The sequence below is a fragment of the Geotrypetes seraphini genome, chromosome 1 (assembly GCF_902459505.1).
Source record: "Geotrypetes seraphini chromosome 1, aGeoSer1.1, whole genome shotgun sequence".
NCBI classification, from domain to species: domain Eukaryota; kingdom Metazoa; phylum Chordata; class Amphibia; order Gymnophiona; family Dermophiidae; genus Geotrypetes; species Geotrypetes seraphini.
The window spans coordinates 128,902,232-128,924,050 of record NC_047084.1 but is presented as its reverse complement, the minus strand read 5'-3'; the positions used below and the strand labels follow the sequence as shown (position 1 = coordinate 128,924,050).

Sequence of the window (21,819 nt, the reverse complement as noted above, 5' to 3'; positions counted from 1 at the left end):
AGTCGGGTTTTCAAGATTTCCCTAATGAATATGCATGAGATCTATGTGCATGCACTGCTTTCAATGCATATTCATTGGGGAAATTCTGAAAACCCGACTGGATTGCGGCCCTCGAGGACCGACTTCGACACCTGTGCTCTATACCATTTGAAAGAGGGCGAATATCTAATTATTCACTTCTAGAATTGGATACTTCTTAAATTTAGTAAAAATATTCTGGCACAAGTGTCAAACCTTAAAAAAAGGAAGCAATAGTGAACATTGGAAAATAATAATTAATAAAAATAGTACACATTTAGGGCTCCTTTTACAAAGGTGCGCTAGTGTTTTTAGCGCACACACCGGATTAGCGTATGCTATCTGAAAAACTACCGCCTGCTTAAGAGGAAGCAGTAGCGGCTACATGTGCGGCAATTTAGCGCACGCTATTCTGCGCATTAAGGTGCTAACGTATCTTTGTAAAAGGAGCCCTTAATTTTCCCCACCACCAAATTTCCCCGTCTCGCCCACCCCACCCAGCTACTCTTTCATGCCACCCGGCTGGACAAAATTTCTGGGGAGAACACTGCTAATGATCAGACATCTTAAACACCTTGGTATTAGTTAAGATTTAGGGGGGTGGGATTGGGAAAGATAATAATTGCTAATTGTATTATTATTAATAAATGGGTGGGTGGGAAGGGATTCTTTTATATTTATATATTTTAAGGATTATAAGTAAGATTGTCAAGTGATTTGTTAAAAATTTTTCTGATTGATTATTGTACACTTGCTGTAAGATTTGAAAATGAATAAAGAATTAAAAAAAAAAAAAGAACTTTTTCAAGTTCTTGAAGTGTCCGTACCGGGGCTCCGTCGGTGACATCACCCATCAGTGAGAATTTGCTGCCTGCTTTTCCTGGGATAAAGAGCATTACAATAGTCGAGGCGAGAAAGCATAATCGAATGAAGCAATGAAGGGAGCTCAAGGCAGCAATTTCTTGTGAGCAATCTGCACGGGTCAGGAGCGTGGGAAGATTGCTCCTGCCCGAAAACTCGCTAGACCACCAGGTAAGGCTTAAGGGGGGGGAAGAAGGAGTTAAGGGCAGAACCGGCCCAAATATTATTCGGTTTTTTAAATATTCGCGGGCTGGTTCTGCCCCTAACCACCGCGAATACGGAGGGGGAAGAGTATAGAGTGAGGAGGATCAGCTCAAGGCACAGCCAAGGACTCGACTCCTTGTGATACTGCTAAGTGCTCAGGCTGGACTACAGGAAGCAGAGTCGAGGCAGGAGTATGTTTGGCAAGCATATTACCAAACTGACAATCCAAGATCATAGCCTCCAAATGTGACACCGAGACTTGAGGATCTGGTACATTTATCTAACGTTAAGTGTCAGATCAAAGGTCAATCTAACCTAGTATCCTGCTTAATCCAGGTTACAATAATCTCAAACAGTAGCAAGCTACCAATCCTAGGGACAGCAGTGTATTTCCCCATGTTTATCTCAATAGAAGGAATTTGATCATATCTTTTCTCTAAGTAATAAATAGCAGATAACAAAACAGAAAACCACATGCAAACTAAATATATCTGTATTAAGCTAACAATGATAGACATCAGAAAGAATTATTGTATTTATAGACTGAATTAATCAGCACGAAAACAGAAGAAATGTGCTCACTTTACCATTTTCTGGGTCATCATTGAAAAAAAATCCTCAAAGTCAATAGTTCCCGAGCCTTCTTTATCAAAGTCGGCTATCATTTTTTTAATTTCTTCTTTTTTGGGCTCGAATCCTAGAGCTCGCATAGCAACCTGCAATGGGGAAAAAAAGCACAAAAGATCGTTATTAGTCTCATATACCGCTGGCAGAATTTGAAAAATGTGCATCATTTGTGGAAAATATGACAACAGTCTTTCATTTAGGACTACTGGTCAGGTTAAGCAATTGTGTAATCATAATGGGGAGGGGCTATAGGAGCCGTAGCCTCCCCCAAAATTCCTGATACTTCGATCCCCCACGCTTACCTCCTCTTCCTTCCTTCCTGCCCTCCGCTATCGCTATTATTTTAAAGGTAGCTGCAGCGCAGCGTTCACTAGATGAGACTTCTGCCGTCAGCCTGCCCCGGAACTCTTGATTCAGCAACTTCTGGTTCCCACCTAGGCAGGGGCTACTGAATCAAGAGTTCCGGTGTAGGCCGACGGCAGAAGTCTCATCTAGTGAACGCTGCGCTGACCCACTGACATCTCAGAAGTGTGAGGTGCTGTTTAGTGGTGGAGCTGCAGAGCTGGTGTGGGGATGGGGAAGTCCTGAGCTGCAGGGCCGGCATTAGGGGTGTGAACAGGGCAGCTAAGTGTGCTGGTCCTAAGTCGCTGACATTTTTGTCACAGGGGAATGCCGGCTGCAGGAGTGCCTCTAAAACACAGCCTGTGGCCTCCCTCCCCGCCCCAATGATACAACAATGATACAAGAAGAAAGAAACCCCAATGGTTCACTGATAAGGTCTCGCGCCTCGTCAAGGAGAAGAAAAGAGCATTCCTCTCGTACAAACGCACCGGGGAAAAAGAAGCAAACATTTAATACAGGACAAAGTCTGCAGCGGTCAAAACGGCAGTTAGGGAGGCCAAACTTCGAATGGAAGAAACTCTAGCGAAGAACATCAAGAAAGGGGACAAATCATTCTTCAGGTACATTAGTGACAGGAAAAAGAACGCAAACGGGATAGTACGCCTTAGAACGCCAGACGGGAATTATGTGGAAACAGATTCTGAAAAAGCCAAACTACTGAATGATTACTTCTGCTCGATCTTTACCTGCGAGGCACCAGGACACGAGCCAAAGCTGGAAGCAATGCAAAGCAAGGAAGACCCATTTCAGAATTTTGAGTTCACACCAGCTGATGTTTACAGAGAACTGTCAGGACTCAAGGTGAACAAAGCCATGGGACCGGACGAGATGCATCCAAGAGTGCTCAGGGAACTAGGCGATGTTCTGGCGAAACCGTTAGCCATGCTCTTCAATCTCTCCCTAAGTACAGGGAGAGTACCCCTGGACTGGAAAACAGCAAACGTCGTTCCTCTGCACAAAAAGGGTTGCAGAGCAGAGGCAGCGAACTACAGACCAGTGAGTCTCACATCAATAGTGTGTAAACTCATGGAAACTCTACTCAAAGGTAAATTAGACTCGATATTGGATGAAGGGAATCTAAGGGATCCCTGTCAACATGGATTCACAAGAGGCAGGTCATGCCAATCTAATCTTATAAGCTTCTTTGATTGGGTGACAGGAAAACTAGACTCAGGAGAGGCTCTGGACATAGTATACTTGGATTTCAGTAAAGCTTTCGACAGTGTCCCACACCGTAGACTATTAAACAAGATGAAATCGATGGGGTTGGGTGAGAAACTAACTGCATGGGTCAAAGATTGGCTGAGTGGAAGACTTCAGAGGGTGGTGGTCAACGGCACCCTCTCTGAGACTTCGGAGGTGACTAGCGGAGTGCCGCAGGGCTCAGTCCTGGGACCATCCCTTTTTAACATATTCATAAGAGACCTGACCCGGGGGCTTCAGGGTAAAGTATCACTGTTTGCCGACGACGCCAAACTGTGTAACATAGTAAGTGAAAGCAACCTCAAGGACAGCATGACGCAGGATCTGATCACGTTGGAAAACTGGTCCTTGACATGGCAGCTGGGCTTCAACGCTAATAAATGTAAGGTCATGCATCTCGACAGTGGAAATCCATGCAGAACATACTCCTTGAATGGAGAAACGCTAGCTAGGACTTCAGAGGAACAGGACTTGGGGGTAATCATCAGTGCAGACATGAAAGCTGCTAAACAAGTAGAGAAGGCCTCATCTAAGGCAAGGCAAATGATGGGATGTATCAATCGAAGCTTCGTCAGCCGCAAACCTGAAGTCATAATGCCACTCTACAGAACCATGGTGAGACCTCATCTGGAATACTGTGTGCAATTCTGGAGGCCACATTACCGGAAAGATGTGCTTCGAGCTGAATCGGTCCAGCGGATGGCCACTAGGATGGTCGCCGGACTCAAGGGTCTCTCATACGAAGAAAGACTGGGCAAACTGCAGCTCTATACCCTGGAGGAGCGCAGAGAACGGGGTGACATGATTGAGACATTTAAGTACGTCACTGGTCGCGTTGAGATGGAAAACGATATATTCTTCCCCAAGGGACCCTCGGTCACAAGGGGGCACCCCCTCAAACTCAGAGGGGGGAAATTTAGTGGTGACACGAGGAAGTATTTCTTCACAGAAAGGGTGGTAGATCACTGGAACAAACTTCCGGTGCAGGTGATCAAGGCCACCAGCGTGCTCGATTTTAAGAATAAATGGGACATCCACGTGGGATCCCTACGAGGGTCAAGTTAAGGAACCAGGTCACTAGCACTCAATGGGGTGGGTCAATAGAGTGGGCAGACTTGATGGGCTGTGGCCCTTTTCTGCCGTCGTCTTTCTATGTTTCTAACTTCCTTTTCCAGCCTGGATGGACCGTGGCACAAGGAACGCGGAGAGGGAGGCCGCAGGCTGCGTTTCAGAGTCGCTGCCACAGCCAGCATTCCCCTATAACAAAAAGGCAAACAGAGGTGAAGGGGGAGGACATGCAGGGCCAGAAAGCCCCCAGGACTGGGTTTTTTTTCTAAGTAGAATGGGGGATGGGTTTCAAAGACATGCCAGGTGGGAAGTGAAGGGGAAAGACTTATAGGGCCAGAAACATGGGGGAACTAGTGATGGTCTGGAGGGATAGAAAAAGAGAGTAGTTGGATGTGGGGTGTTGTGAAGGAAAGGGGAATGAGATACGAGAAGGGAAGAAAGAAAGAGAAAGGCAGAGATGGTGGATCTGGGGGTGGTGTAGAGGGAGATATATAGGATAGGATAGTTGGAAAGGGAGAGATATGGCATGGGAGGGCAGTTGGGAAGGCAGGGAAGAACATATGTTGCTCAGGCTGGGAGGGGGTTGGGAAGGACAGATTCTGCACAGGCTGGGGGAGGAGACAGGGAAGGACAGATGTTGCATGGGCAAATTCTGCACTGGCTGGGGGAGACAGGGAAGGATAGATGTTGCATAGGCTGGGATGAGGTTGGGAAGGACAGATGATGCATGGAAGGGTTAGAGTGAGAGATGCTGCCGGTGGGGGGAGGGAAGAGAAAAAGAAAATTGTTGGACATAGGTGCATGGAGTGGGAGGGAAAAGCACAGTTACTTACCGTAACAGGTGTTATCCAGGGACAGCAGGCAGATATTCTCTATATGTGGGTGACGTAAGGATAGTGTAAGGAGTCTCCAAATTTTGGAAAAAAGTCTGTTGCAACACCAGATTCAAGGGGAGCCGCAGGGACTCCTTAGGAGGATTGGGAAGTTCCATCTCCTCCAAATATTCCTTGGTATACCTGGAATCAGACTGGAGGTCCAAATGCAACGCCTTCCCCATGTCCTGCACAAATCTGGTGAAGGAAGAAGGCTTGCTCTCAGACTGCCCCTCAATGGGGGAGGCTGAGCAAGACTGCAAAGCAGCAGAAAAGGGGGGGGGGGAAGCCTCCCAGGAGTACTGCGCCAGCACATAAGTGTCAAGAAGCATGGACGCCGAGGAAGCCCTGCTAAAAGAACGGGGGGGGGGGGAGGGGGAGTCAACGACAGCCTGCGTTTAAAGGTTCCCGGAGGCAAGGACCCAGGAGTCCGGGGCACCGAGGCCCGAGGAGGCCGCCCCGGAGAGCCCCAGGACAAACGTCGGGAAAAAGAGGAAGCAACCCCCGACATCGGGTCTTCCTGGTGCGGAGCCCGAGATTGCACTGGAGACCTCTGCAGACTCGGGTCGGATAAAATCAGGTCTGAGGGCTGGATGGACCCCATAGTCCGAGGGCCCAGCGACCTACCCTGCCTCGGGGAAGAATCTCTGGACCGCTTCGGAGACAGACGCCTCGAGCGGTGCTTCAACCGAGGCCGGGCAGCCGGAGAAGCATGCCTCAAGAGAAGAGGAGAGGAATCAGTCGAGGACACGCGTCGAGACCGACGCACCCTGCCTCGAGAAGCCTCGGGGCGACGCTCAGGCTGGTCCCCGACGAGTGAGGTCGAAGTCGGGGCAAGCTGCGCCAAAGCAGAGGAGAGCTCCGAGGAGATGATCGCCTTCAGCATATCCTCGAACATCGGCACCGAGACCAAATTTGGACATACAGGTGCAGCAGTGCTCTCCACCGAGGGCGACCTCGAGGAAGAGTATTCCCTTATGGTGGAGGCATGCTTAGAGGTCTTAGACGGTGGCCTCGTCGAGGCCGGAGGGACTACACTCACAGCCTGGACGGCTAGAGACTCCAAGGGTGGCTTCTTCGGTAACTGCACTGAACCTGAAGGAGGAAGAGGAGACTTACCCGAAGCCGAGGCCTTTGAGGCCGGAGTCACCGAGGCCTTCGAGGTCCAGGGAGACTTGCCCGGGACCGAGGTCTTCGAGGCCGACGTCGAGACCGGGACCGAAGGGAGAGCAGCCTCCATGGCGAAGAGCTCCACAATCCTGGCCCGCCGCCGCCGCAGAGCCCGAGGCTGAAGGATAGCGCAACGAGGGCAAGAGTCCATGGAGTGCCCAGGCACAAAATACACCAGCAGTGCGGGGCTGTGATCGAGATTACCCGACCGCACTGTGAGGACTTCTTTAAACCCGGTAAGAGGCTGGGACATAAGGTAATAGAAAGGCCGTGGCCACGCGAGGCCAGGCAGCCAAGGCAAACCGGGAGCCCCCGGTTCACCAAAAACGAAAAATAAAAAAAATCACACGAGTGGAGAAAAAAACTACAAAATACCGCACAGCGACTCCCGATGTGAAAATAAAGAAGCTGCGGTGCAAGAAAGGCAGAGAAGAGAGACAGGGCTTTCTGGCTCCTTGGAAAACTAAGAACTGAAGACCACTACAAGGGGACGAACCCTCTAGTGGAGCAGGAAGGCACACGCATGCGTGGTGCAGCACTAGCAAACTTTGAGATCTTCAATCAAGTTTGCTTGAAAAGCTGTCCGCGACGGGGCTCCATGGATGACGTCACCCACATGTAGAGAATATGCTGCCTGCTTGTCCTGGGATAAGAGAGATAGTATACATGGGAAAAGGAAGAAGAGGGAGAATTGTTAGATATGATAGTGGTGAAGAGGGAAAGAAAAATATTACACTGGGATGGAGGACAGATGACTCAAAGAAGTGAGAAATGTCAGATTCTGGAGAAGGGTGATGGAAGGAGAGAATTCTCAGACCACTGGAAGGGGAAAGAGATGCCAGACCAGAGAAAGGAAGGAGAAAAGAAAGATTCCAGACTGTGGGAAGGAGAGGAGAGAGATGTTAGACCATAAGAAAAGGGAGGGAAGGAGAGAGAGAGATGCCAGACCATGGGAGAGGAGAAAGATGCCAGACCATATGAGGGTGTAAGAAGGAAGACTGAGAGGGAGAAGATGGTGCACAGGGATGGAGGGGAAGGGGGAAGAGAGAGGAAAGAGATGGTGCACAACAATGGGTGAGGCAGGGAAGAGAGAAAGAAGGAATGCTTCTTATGAAATAGATGGGAATAGAGGAGAAGAAAGAAAAAATGGTACACATGGATAGATGGACAGTGAAGACACGGAAAAGTAGATTTTGAGAAGAAAGTTGAATGATAAAGGTTAATGTCAAAGATAAATGTAGGGCAGAAAATGAAGGAGAGAAAAAGCACAGTTACTTACCGTAACAGTTGTTATCCAGGGACAGCAGGCAGATATTCCCACACATGGGTGACGTCACCGACGGAGCCCCGCAGCGGACAGCCTCGAAATCAAACTTGCTTGAAGATCTCGATCTTTCGAGTGCTGTAGCGCGCATGCCTTCCCGCCCGAACTAGGGGGCGCATCTCCTGTGAGGATCCTCAGTTCAGGTACCTAGCTAAGAAGCCAACCAGGGGAGGTGGGAGGGTTGTGGGAATATCTGCCTGCTGTCCCTGGATAACAACTGTTACGGTAAGTAACTGTGCTTTATCCCAGGACAAGCAGGCAGCATATTCCCACACATGGGTGATCTCCAAGCTAAGTAGAAAGGGATGGAGGGAAGTTGGCAAATTACGAAAAAAGATTTTGCAAAACAGATTGGCCAAATTGGCCATCCCTCCTGGATAAAGTATCCAGACAGTAATGAGAAGTGAAAGTATGAACCGAGGACCAAGTGGCAGCCTTACAGATTTCCTCAATAGGTGTTGATTGAAGAAAAGCTACAGATGCCGCCATAGCTCTGACTTTGTGGCCCGTCACTCGATCTTGCAGAGGAAGACCAGCCTGAGCATAGCAGAAAGAAATGCAAGCAGCCATCCAGTTGGAGATGGTGCGTTTTGAGATAGGAAGACCCAACCTGTTCGGGTCAAATGAGATGAAAAGTTGAGAAGATGTTCTGTGAAGTTGAGTGCGTTGGAGGTAGAATGCTAATGCACGTTTACAGTCCAAGGTATGAAGAGCCGCTTCTCCAGGATGAGAGTGAGGCTTTGGAAAAAACACAGGCAGAATAATAGACTGGTTGATGTGAAATTCTGACACAACTTTAGGTAAAAATTTAGGATGAGTACGGAGGATCACCTTGTCATGGTGAAAAACTGTGAAGGGTGGATCTGCAACCAAAGCTTGTAACTCACTGACTCTTCGAGCAGATGTGAGGGCGATGAGGAACACAACCTTCCAAGTGAGATACTTGAGGTGGGCTTTGTCAAGTGGTTCAAAAGGAGGCTTCATCAGTTGAGCTAGAACAACATTGAGATCCCAGACCACTGGAGATGGTTTAAGAGGTGGAGGAAGATTAAGAAGTCCTTTCATGAAGCGAGAGACCATAGGATGTGCAGAAAGAGGTTTCCCATCTAGAGGTTGATGAAAAGCAGTTATAGCGCTAAGATGGACTCGAATAGATGTAGTTTGAAGTCCAGACTGTGACAAATGAAGTAAGTAGTCCAGAACGGATGTCAAGGAGGAAGATCTGGGTGATAAGTGACGTGTAGAACACCAAGCAGAGAATCTAGTCCACTTCTGGCCATAACATTGTCTAGTTGATGGCTTTCTGGAAGCAAGTAAGATATCTTGAACAGATGGAGAAAATTGAGAAAATTCTGTTATACAGAAAGGTACCAAGCTGTTAAGTGTAGAGACTGCAGATTGGGATGAAGCAAGGAACCGTGACTCTGCGTGAGTAGAGAGGGAAATACTGGTAGAAGAAGAGGCTCCCTGGTGCTGAGTTGAAGTAGAAGGGAGAACCAAGATTGTCTGGGCCACCGAGGAGCTATCAGAATCATGGTGGCATGTTCTGACTTCAGTTTGACTAGAGTCTTGAGAATCAGAGGAAACGGAGGAAAAGCATAAAGGAACAGATTCCTCCAGTCCAGTAGAAATGCATCCGCTTCGAGACGTTGAGGAGTATAGATGCGGGAGCAAAATTGAGGCAGTTTGAAGTTGAGAGGTGATGCAAACAGATCTATCTGCGGAGTTCCCCAATGAGCAAAGATTTGGCGAAGAGTTGGAGAATTGAGTGTCCATTCGTGAGGCTGTAGAAGACGACTCAATTTGTCCGCCAAATAATTGTGTTGACCCTGAATATAAACAGCTCTGAGGTAGATGTTGTGAAGAATTGCCCAATTCCACAATTTCAGAGCTTCTTGATAGAGGGAGTGAGATCCCGTCCCTCCCTGTTTGTTGACATAATACATGGCTACTTGGTTGTCTGTACGTACTAGAATCACCACGTCGTGAAGGAGATGTTGAAAGGCTTTGAGAGCATAGAAGATCGCTCTGAGTTCCAACAGATTGATATGACACCAACGGTCTGCTTGAGCCCATAGACCTTGAGCGCGAAGCCCGTCCACATGAGCTCCCCATGCATACGTTGACGAGTCGGTGGTGAGGACTTTCTGATAAGGAAGAGGGTGGAACAGCAAGCCTCTTGAAAGATTCAAAGAGAGCATCCACCAACGGAGAGACTTCTGCAATGAAGGAGTTATGGAAATCAGTCGAGATGGTGGATCCACGGTTTGCTGCCATTGGGATGCGAGTGTCCATTGAGGAATACGAAGGTGAAGTCTGGCAAAAGGAATCACATGAACTGTAGAAGCCATGTGACCTAGTAGAACCATCATCTTTCGTGCTGGAACAGATGAAAGGTGGAAGACTTGTTGAGAAATCTGAAGAAGGGCGTCCTGACGCGGTTGTGGAAGGTAGGCTCTCTTATTGATAGTGTCCAGAGTTGCTCCTATGAACTGGAGAGACTGAGAAGGAGTCAACTGAGATTTGGGAAAGTTGATGTGAAATCCCAAACTTTGTAGAAAAAGAATAGTCTGTTGGGTCGCTGCAATAACCCCTGAAAAAGAGGGAGCTTTGATGAGCCAGTCATCGAGGTATGGAAATACTTGGAGACCCTGGTTGCGAAGAGCTGCAGCCACCACCACCAGACATTTTGTGAACACTCTGGGAGAAGAAGCCAACCCGAAGGGGAGAACTCGGTACTGCAGATGAAGGCTTCCTACTTGAAATCTGAGGTACTTGCGAAATGCTGGATGAATAGGGATATGAGTATACGCCTCTTTGAGATCGAGGGAGCACATCCAATCCCCTTGATCCATTAAGGAATATAAAGTTTGCAGAGTGAGCATTTGAAATTTCTCTTTGACTAGACATTTGTTGAGAGCTCTGAGATCTAGGATCGGTCGTAAATCCCCCGTCTTTTTGGGAACTAGAAAATAACGGGAGTAGAATCCCAAGTTCCTTTGTGGAAGAGGAAACTCCTCCACAGCTCGCAGGCGAAGAAGGGCCCGAGCTTCCTGAAGAAGAAGGGGAAGGTGCGACAGATTGGAAGGACATTCTCTTGGATGGCGATCTGGAGGTACCTGAAGGAACCGAAGAGAGTATCCCTCTCGTAGGATGGTAAGCACCCAGAGATCTGATGTAATGAGCTCCCACTGGTGATAAAACTGGGAAATGCGACCCCCAATGGGGAGGGGAGAATTTGGAAACAGAGAAATTTGAATGCTCAGGCTGAGACTGTCAAAAAGACTGAGCTGGTTTGGTGGCAGTGGGAGTCTGAGACTTTTGCTGGCGCTGTTGTTGCGGAGGACGACGAGGAGGAGGCCTGGAAAAAGCAGGAGTCGTTTTCCGAGGATAACGACGTGGAGTCTGTTTAAAACCTCTAGTTGGTGTAGGTTTAGGTTTTGGTCTGATGAGGGAAGCAAAAGAGCGTTCATGTTCTGAAAGACGCTTAGTAGCTGCTTCAATAGAATCATCAAACAATTCGTTCCCCTGACAAGGTAGATTCGCCAATCGATCTTGAAGATTGGGATCCATGTCAACAATGCGTAACCATGCCAAACGGCGCATAGCTACAGCAAAAGCAGAGACACGAGAAGAGTCTTAAGAATAAGTTTGAATTCAGACAGACGAGTTGTGGAGATATCCGGGTAAAAAGATGGTAAGATCTTCAGAAAGTGGTTGAAGTAAGATGTAAATATGTAGCTATAATTAAGAACTCTATTTGCCATCATAGAGTTCTGGTATAATCGGCGACCAAACTTATCCATGGTACGACCTTCTCTGCCTGGAGGAACTGAAGCGTAGATTTTTGAGGGATGTGCTTTCTTCAAAGATGATTCCACTACCAGGGATTGATGGGAAAGTTGAGATTTTTCATAACCTTTACATGGAACTGTTCGATAACGAGATTCCAACTTAGATGGAATGGCAGTGATGGAATAAGGAGTATCCATGTTACGAACAAAGGTTTGTTTGAGAACAGGAGTCATTGGTAACCGTAGTGACTCTTTAGGTGGATGAGGAAGCTCCATATCTGCTAAATATTCAGGAGTGTATTTTGAATCTGAATGGAGATCTAGTTTGAGAGCTTGTCCCATATCGAAAATAAATTTGGCAAATGAAATGGATTTGGAATCAGATGCTTCCTCAGGTGACACACTGCGAGATTTAGGAAGTGCTGAGTATGAAGGAGAAGCTTCTCTAGAGTATGGTGAGAGTGGTTCTGATTCAAGACGTAGAGTCACAGAAGAAGCTGTACTGTGTGGTGGAGTAAGAGAATGTTTTCTCTTAAGACTCCTGGATGGAGAAGTACCAGGTGTACGTGGTACTGAGTGGGTCGAAGTTTGAGGAGAAGTGTCTCGAAGGGTGGTCTTCGACGGTGGAGTCCTCGGTCGAGAAGGGCTTCGATTCGATGCTCTGTGGTGTCGAGAGCCCTGCTTCGATTTCGAAGAACGAGGCAATGAAGTCTCGGTGTCAAAAGCAGAAGACTCCCCTCGATGCTTGGAAGCAAGATGTTTCGAATGCTTCGAGCGATGTTTCGGAGGAGGTGATTCTGGAGAAGAATCCGAAGAAGGTGTCCTCTTCGGAGTCCGGGATCGGCCTCGAGACACTGGAAGCTGTGGCTGGGTGACAGGCTGATCCACCCGAGGCAAGGTCGAGGACGGAACCAATTGAGCCACCAATGAGGAAATCTGAGTGGTCAAGATAGACTTTAGCATGTCCTCCAGCATCGGCACCGAGACAGAAGATTCTGGTCTCGTAGGTGCAGCAGTACGCTCCGAAGAGGGCGACCTCGAAGGTGAGTATTCCCTTATCTTGGAGGTACGCTTGGAAGATGGGCGTGAAGAGGACTCGGGTGGCTTCTTAGGTACGGCACCTGAAATAGAACCAGGAGACTTACCCCCTATGGAAGATTTCACCGAGGTCACTGTCTTCGAGGGAACCGAAGGAGGCATGGTCGAGGCTTTCGAGACCGAGGCTCCAGCCGGAACCAGGGTCGAAGCCTTCGAGACCGTGGACGTCGATGTGGAGGGAGTCGAAGCCTTCGAGACCGGGGCAGCCGCCGCGGTCGAGGCCGGATCCAAAGATTGCTCCATGTCTCCAAAAAGTTGAAAAAATTGGGCACACCGTCGTCGAAAGGCCCCTGGAGTGAGAATGAAGCAACGGTGACAGTCTTCTGGGGAATGGGAAGGACCCAGGTACTGAAGACAGCGGCAGTGGAGATCGGTGACCGAAATCACACGATTGCACTGACGACAACATTTAAACCCGGTAAGGGGCCGGGACATAGAAAAAATAAAGTCCGTGTCGAACGGAAGGAGCAATTGGGCCTAGGCCCAAGGCTCACCGGCCGGACAAGAAAGAAAAGAAACAAAAAATGTGTTTGTTTGTTTTTTTGAAAAAGAAAAAATAAAAGGAGAAATTGAAGAGCACAGCGACCGAACTAATCCGAAAAAAAGAAACAGCCGCGGTGAAGAGAAGGCAAATTGCTGCAGAGATGAAGAAAAACGTGTCTTCTTGTCTCCGCGGAATTAAACGAACTGAGGATCCTCACAGGAGATGCGCCCCCTAGTTCGGGCGGGAAGGCATGTGCGCATGCGCACTACAGCACTCGAAAGATCGAGATCTTCAAGCAAGTTTGCTTTCGAGGCTGTTCTCTGCGGGGCTCCGTCGGTGACGTCACCCATGTGTGGGAATATGCTGCCTGCTTGTCCTGGGATAACCATCAAATGGCTAAGAAGGCCATGGAAGCAGAAGAACACAGACAGAAAGAAGTGCAAACAGAGATTGGGAAAAGATGATTAAATCACCAGACCACAAAGGTAGGGAATATGATTTTATTTTCAATTTGCTGATTGAAATGTGTCAGTTTTGAGAATTTATATCTGCTCAAGAAGAAATCAATGTCTTTCTATTTCTCAGGTGTTATAATGCATGTAGAGTCTGACATCTTAGGGTTTTGTTTGTGTATATTAGTACTTTTAGTTTGTAGGCCTGTGTTTGCATAGGGGTTATTATCTGTGTTCTGCATGTGTGACTAAGGCCAGGTGTTCTGGTAGGAATGAATGTTGAGAAGCATACAGTGTGCTTTGTGTAGTTTAATTTTGTGTTTAATCATTATGTGTTGTTGATAAGATTATATTGTGTGTAAATATGATAGATTCCGTACAAACGTAAGGAAGTTCTTCACCCAGAGAGTGATAGAAAACTGGAACGCTCTTCCGGAGTCTGTTATAGGGGAAAACACCCTCCAGGGATTCAAGACAAAGTTGGACAAGTTCCTGCTAAACTGGAACGTACGCAGGTGAGACTAGACTCATTTATAGCACTGGTCTTTGACCTGGGGGCCGCCGCGTGAGCGGACGGCTGGGCACGATGGACCACTGGTCTGACCCAGCAGCGGCAATTCTTATGTAATACTATCATTATTATTATGGGGTAGGGTCAGGGTCGGAGCTTGGGTGGGGTCAGGGGTGGTGTTTGGGTGGAGCTTTTGGGCCCCCTAAACAAAAAAGTGTTCCGCTGCCTATGTAACTGAACTCATACCAATTGCCCCGATCAAAAGTTTACATACTCTTGAATGTTTGACCCAAGAGTATTTACACTTGGGGTGGGTGGATGGGTGGCAAGATATTATTAATCTGAAGAGGGTATGGTTACTGGGAAAATAGATGTCGCTATGTTTTATTGAATAATCATTGAGTGAGGGGTGAGAGAAAATGAGTGGTTATATATATAATTATAAGTTGAATGTGCTTAAACAGATGTATTATGTGTTATAAAGTCATGTATTGCACTTCTGAAGTATGGAAAATCATTAAAGAATTTAAAAATATATTTGTATTTTATGTATATATGTAACTCCTTGTAAACCGTTTTGGAAAAAACAGTATAGAATTTTAAAAATAAATAATGGGCAATTTCAATCACCCTACGTATCGTTGGGGGTGACCGAGTTCATTATATGTCCTACCCATATATAAAATAACAGGAGACTAATTTAGCAATGTGATATTGCCTCTCTCCCACTAAACCCTTATAGGAACCTGAAATCAAAAATTTGGGAGAAAAAAAGCCTCAGTTAGGCTTCATAGGCCCCCAAAAACTTCCCAAACATACTCAGTTTTAATCCTATTCTTATATTATTTTGAAAATCCCAATCATGATATTTCAAAGTCTCAAAAGGTGAAGTTAAACATGGCAGCAAAATGCAGAAAGTACATCCTTAAAGCCATGCACAGCAAAAATAAAAAATAGAAAGCACTTAGTTTGCTCCTGCTCCAAACTGTTTTCTGTTGGTCTTCACAGCTGTTTCCCGTAGGGTCTTCACTTCATGAATCTTTGATGTTGCCTTTATATAAGAAGTGGAATCGTGGTTTGAAGTGAAGATGCCGAGGGAAAGTCCATAGAATGGAAAAGTCTCTGGTAGGTTTAAAGATGTTCTCCCTGTGGAGCTAGATTAGATGTTCTCTCAGTGCCAGCTGCAGAAACCCTGAGAGAACATCTAACCCAGATCCACGGAGAGAACATCTTTAAACCTACCAGACTTTTCCATTCTATGGACTTTCCCGCCAAAATTCAAATTTCTGACCAACTGACTTTCCCGCCAAAATTCAAATTGGTGGACTGCCCTGTTCCCAATCAGGTCAGTGAACCCACTATTTCCAAAGTAACACTGCAGAACATACCCTGAAGAAAGCCACAGCATGGTGACTGAAACGTTGGTTTCTACCAGACAAAGATGCAATGAGACTTGGAAACCTGCAACAAGCACAATGCCAGTTGCGGAAACTCTGAAAACATCTACAAAAAAATTGTTTCAAAACCAAATTCAAATAGTTTTCAAATACAAATGACACCAAAAATGTAGATCTATCAGACATATCAGTAAGATTCTTCCAAAATAGTAGATAAGTCTTGAATCATATTTCCATTTACACAAGACTGAACCTGATTTTCAATTTCCAGAGATAGCTCAGGTATTTTTTCTTTTTGAGGAAACAGGTATATAGAAGACTTTATTCGTAGGTGGAATATTTCCAGAGGAACACTTCAAAATTTCAACAAGGTATTTTTCTTACAGAGATCTACAGGGGTCATCACCGTAACTTTAGGAAAATTCTTAAGTTCAATCATCAATTAAAGTTTTCAATCTTCTGATGTGGCATAGTATTAGATTCATGAGGGATGAAGCTGAAGCTCTAAGATATTTAATGTCCTCATTAACTTGTTCATAAAGCAATGTTACTTACCGCAACAGTTGTTATCCAGGGACAGCAGGCAGCTATTCTCACTAGTGGGTGATGTCATCCGACAGATCCCCGATGCGGACGTCTCACAAGCATACTTGCTTGAAGAAACTTCAGAAGTTTCGAGATGCCAGCACCGCGCATGCGCAAGTGCCTTCCTGCCCGATGCATCGGGCGTGTCTCCTCAGTTCAGGTAGCTAGCAGAGAAGCCAACCCAGGGGAGGTGGGTGGGAAGTGAGAATAGCTGCCTGCTGTCCCTGGATAACAACTGTTACGGTAAGTAACATTGCTTTATCCCAGGACAAGCAGGCAGGTATACTCACTAATGGGTGACCTCCAAGCTAACCTCAATGGGATGGTGGGAGAGTTGGCAACTTAGGAGAATAAATTTTTTAATACTGTTTGGCCAAACTGTCCATCCTGTCTGGAGAAAGTATCCAGACAATAATGAGAGGTGAATGTATGAACAGAGGACCAAGTGTCAGCCTTACAAATCTCCTCAATCGGTGTCGATCTGAGGAAGGCTACCGAGGCCGCCATTGCTCTGACCTTATGGGCTGTGACCTTACAGGGAAGGGGTAATCCAGCCTGGGCATAGCAAAAAGAGATGCAAGCCGCCATCCAGTTGGAGATGGTACGCTTCAATACAGGTCGTCCCAACTTGTTCGGATCAAAGGAGACAAAAAGTTGAGGAGCAGTTATGTGTGGTTTGGTGCGATCCAGGTAGAAAGCCAAAGCATGTTTACAGTCCAGAGTGTGAAGAGCTGATTCTCCAGGATGAGAATGAGGCTTGGAAAAAACACAGGAAGAACTATGGATTGGTTGAGATGAAATTCAGAGACCACTTTAGGCAGGAATTTCGGATGAGTGCAAAGGACCACCTTGTCATGATGGAATACTGTGAAAGGTGGATCCGCCACTAAGGCCTGCAGCTCACTGACCCTGCGAGCAGAAGTGAGGGCAACAAGAAAAACTACTTTCCAAGTGAGAAACTTCAGTGGAGCCTTGTTGAGAGGCTCAAAGGGAGGCTTCATAAGTTGAGAAAGGACAACGTTGAGATCCCAAACCACTGGAGGAGGTTTGAGAGGAGGATTGACATGAAAAAGTCCTTTCATAAATCTGGAAACCACAGGATGAGCAGAGAGAGGTTTCCCTTGCAGAGGCTGATGGAAAGCCACAATTGCACTCAGATGGACTCATATCGATGTAGACTTGAGGCCGGAATGAGATAGGTGCAAAAGATAGTCCAAAACAGAAGACAGGGAGGCTCGTTGAGGCTCCTTACAATTAGAAACACACCAAGTAGAAAATCTAGTCCATTTTTGGGAATAGCATTGTCTAGTAGCAAGCTTCCTGGAAGCCTCCAGCACATCCCTCACCGCCTTGGAAAACTGACGTGGAGTCACGTTGAGAGGAACCAAGCTATCAGGTGGAGAGACTGCAGGTTGGGATGGAGTAGAGATCCTTGCTGCTGAGTAAGCAGTGAAGGAAACACTGGAAGAAGGAACGGCTCCCTGCTGCTGAGTTGAAGTAGAAGGTAGTACCAAGGCTGTCTGGGCCACCGAGGAGCTATCAGAATCATGGTGGCATGGTCGGATTTCAATTTGACCAGAGTCTTTTGAATGAGAGGAAATGGAGGAAACGCATACAGAAAGCGATTCCCCCAATCCAGCAGAAAAGCATCCGCCTCGAGGCGATGAGGAGTGTAGATCCTGGAGCAGAATTGAGGCAGTTTGAAGTTGTGGGGGGCAGCAAAGAGGTCTATCCGAGGTGTCCCCACTGAGAGAAGATCTGATGAAGGGGTATGGAATGGAGGGTCCATTCGTGAGGCTGGAGGAGACAACTTAAGTTGTCCGCCAAGGCATTGTCCTTCCCCTGAATGTAGACAGCTTTGAGGAAGGAGTTGTGGTGAATTGCCCAATCCCAGACTCTGAGAGCTTTCTGGCAGAGGGAGGCTGAGCCCGTGCCCCCCTGCTTGTTGACATAATACATGGCGACCTGATTGGCCATGCGAATGAGGCCCACCATGTCGTGAAGCAGATGTTGAAACGCTTGAAGAGCATTGAAGATCGCCCTGAGTTCCAGAAGATTGATATGGCACAGCCGGTCCGCATTGGTCCAGAAGCCTTGAGTGCGAAGACCGTCCAGATGAGCTCCCCATGCATAATTCGAGGAATCGTTCGTGAGAACTTTTTGGTGGGGAGGAGTGTGAAACAGCAAACCTCTGGATAGATTTGAAGAGGTCATCCACCAATTTAGAGACTGCTGAAGAGAAGGAGTGACTATGATGTGACGAGTCAAAGGATCTGACACCTGTGTCCAATGAGAAGCCAGGGTCCACTAAGGAATCCTGAGGTGAAGTCTGGCAAAGGGAGTCACATGAACTGTAGAGGCCATGTGGCCCAGGAGAACCATCATGTGTCTCGCTGAGATGGACTGGCGAGAAGACACTGACTGGCAGAGATGAAGAAGAGCATCCAGACGCTGTGGAGGAAGGAATGCTCTGAGTTGAATAGTATCCAGAACCGCCCCGATGAAGGGAAGAGCCTGGGTAGGCTGCAGATGAGATTTTGGGAAGTTGATCTCGAAGCCCAAACTCTGCAGGAACCGAATTGTTGTTAGAGTCGCCAAGATGACTCCAGAGGCCGAGGCGGCCTTGATGAGCCAGTCGTCGAGGTAGGGAAATACTTGAAAACCCTGGTTCCGGAGTGCAGCGGCCACTACCACCAGACACTTCATGAAGACTCTGGGAGACGAGGACAGGCCGAATGGAAGCACTCGATACTGCAGATGTAGATGTCCCACCCGAAATCTGAGGAATCTGCGAGAGGCCGGATGAATGGGAATGTGAGTGTAGGCCTCCTTGAGATCCAGAGAGCATAACCAGTCGTTCTGCTCGAGGAGGGGGTAGAGAGAAGCAAGGGTCAGCATGCGAAATCTCTCTTTGACCAGGAACTTGTTGAGGATCCTGAGGTCCAGAATCGGACGCAGATCGCCCGTCTTCTTCGGAACAAGGAAGTACCGGGAGAAAACCCCCCCGGTTGTGTTGGTCCACAGGGACTGGCTCGACAGCCCGAAGCTGGAGCAAAGCCTGAGCTTCCTGAAAAAGAAGGGCGGTCTGGGTCAAGTTGGAAGGATACTCTCTTGAGGGTGGTCCGGGGGGACCCGATGGAACTGAAGAGAGTATCCCTCCCTGATGATGGTAAGGACCCAGAGGTTGGTGGTAATAGCCATCCATCGATGATAAAAATGATGGAGACGACCCCCGATGGGAAAAACAGGGGATAGCAGAACGTTGTTGGTTATGCTCCTTAAGAGAGAGTCAAAAAGGCTGAGGAGCCTTAGGGACAGTAGAAGGCTGAGGTTTTTGCTGAGCCTTCTGTGGAGGCTGTCTCTTCGCTGGTTGCCTCGCAGCAGGAGCCTGCCTGGGTGCATAGCACCACTGATAGATCAAGGGTGGTCGAGAAGGTCGAGACTGCGCAGGCTTAGGCTTGGGACGAAGAATGGATTGAAAGGATTTTTCATGGTCCGACAGCTTCTTCGTCACGGTCTCAATGGATTCGTCAAACAAATCTGCCCCCGCACAGGGAACATTGGCAAGCCTGTCCTGGAGGTTCGGGTCCATGTCAATGGTCTGAAGCCATGCCAAGCGACGCATAGCCACGGAACAGGCGGCAGCCCATGCCGAGAGCTCGAAGGCATCGTAGGAGGATTGCATCAGTTGAAGGCGCAGCTGGGACAGCGAGGTGACCACTTCCTCAAATTCGAAACGAGCCTGAGACTCGATGTAAGGTGTAAACTTCCGAAGCACAGGCAGGAAGAACTCCAAATAAGTTGCAAAATGAAAAGTGTAATTGAGAACTCTGGATGCCATCATCGAGTTCTGGTATATGCGCCTCCCGAACTTATCCATGGTCCGGCCCTCCCTGCCCGGAGGCACCGAGGCATACACCTGGGAAGGATGAGACCTTTTGAGGGAAGACTCGACCAACAGGGATTGATGAGAGAGTTGAATCCCTTGTGATGCACCGTTTGGTACCTGGCATCCAACTTGCCAGGAACAGCAGGAATAGAGTACGGCGTTTCAAAACACCTCATGAAAGTTTGGTCGAGGAGTTTATGCAGAGGTAGACGAAGAGACTCGGCAGGAGGATGAGGCAAATGCATGGTATCGAGGTATTCCTTGGAGTATTCGGAACCGGAGTCCAAGGTGATGTCAAGGTCATCCGCCATCTGCCTGAGGAAAGACGAAAAGGACAATTGGTCTGCCAACACAGGCTGGTGGGACGGGCTAGACGAAGTCGAGGCCTCGGGATCCAGGGAGACCTGTGATCGACAGGGCGAGAACGAGCCATAGGGATCCTCGTACTCCGGCCCCGGAGGAGGAGAGACATCCAAAGAATACCCCACACGAGGAAGCTTCTTCTGAGGCGAGACTTCGACGCCTCTCGAGACGCATTCTAGGCCTGATAAGGAGTGCGGAAGAACTCTTCCTGTTTGCGATGCCCAGGACTTCGATTACTCGAAGGGGGATTCCAAACATCCTCACCCAGAGGCGTAACGGGCTCTAAAGGGGGCATGTCACTAAAAGAGGCCCGCCTCGAGGGACCGACCACCGAGCGCCGCTCCTCCTCTCCGAGCAGCGAGGAGGAACCGGTTGGTCACCTTGGATCGTGGCCAACCACTTGGGTCCCATGGTGGTCATAATCTCGATAAATTGAGCCTCCATAATTGACCGTAACGAAGCCGACAAGGAGGGAGCCGCACCCGAAGTGGGACCTCCTGAACGGTCTTCGCGGTCCCGTGTGGTCGAGTGCTTTGGCTTGGAAGCTTTCGGCACTTTGATAACCACCGGTGGAATGGTAGGAGGAGGTACCTGATTCGAGGAGACGGAGGAAGGCACCGGCGCAGGAGGCGGGGTCGAAGCCGGAATGAAGGAAGCCGGCTTCAGGAGACCCGGCACAGCAGGAGCGGTGGAAGGCTTCGCAGGTGCAGGTGAAGCGCTGGTCGAAGTCGAAGGTTCTTTAGCAGCTTCCATCTTGAACATCGACTCCCACAAAAAACCGCGACGTTTAAAAGCACGTGCTGTGAGAGTGGAACAAGGCCGGCATGATTTCGGAATATGTTCTGGACCAAGACACTGCAGGCAGCGTCAATGCGGGTCCATCAAAGAAATCGCGCGCTGGCACTTGCTGCATTTTTTTAAACCGGTAATTGGCCGGGACATAGGCCGAAAAAGCTCCGCCGCAAGATAGAAGGAGCAGGGCCTGAGCCACGCGGCAGACCCGGTCGAATCACCGGAAGAAATTTTTTTTTTTTTTTTTTAAATAAAAAAACGAAGAAAGAAAGCACACGATAAAGAGTAAAATAACTCAAAACCGCGGCGATTAGAAGGCAAAAAACACGGGTTCAATTAGCACAGAATTGAAGTAAAACTTCTCAGCTCCACGGAAAGAAAAGAACTGAGGAGTCACGCCCGGACCATCGGGCGGGAAGGCACTCGCGCATGCGCGGTGCAGTCGAAACTTCTGAAGTTTCTTCAAGCAAGTATGCTTGTGAGACGTCCGCATCGGGGCTCTGTCGGATGACATCACCCACTAGTGAGAATACCTGCCTGCTTGTCCTGGGATAATGTTTTACATGCTCTTGTTAATAGAGTCCAAAAATTGTGATAAAACTTCAACTTTACTTACAAGTAATGCAGTTTCCTGTGTTGATTTAGTTACCAAATTGTAAATTCTTTGAATCATCTTCTCTGGGCATGGTCCCGCCATCTATGCTC

The 21,819-nt window shown here is 48.0% G+C and overlaps 1 protein-coding gene across 2 annotated transcripts in view; it reads right to left on the bottom strand.

Moving 5' to 3' along the window:
- The window catches only part of LOC117357606 (caltractin), an 85,488-nt gene that overhangs the window by 37,396 nt on the left and 26,273 nt on the right, over positions 1-21,819 (bottom strand). For both annotated transcript variants that reach the window (XM_033938445.1, XM_033938438.1), the window contains exon 3: positions 1,671-1,799. In XM_033938445.1, coding sequence (XP_033794336.1) covers positions 1,671-1,799 — 129 coding nt within the window. The remainder of the gene's footprint in view (positions 1-1,670; positions 1,800-21,819) is intronic.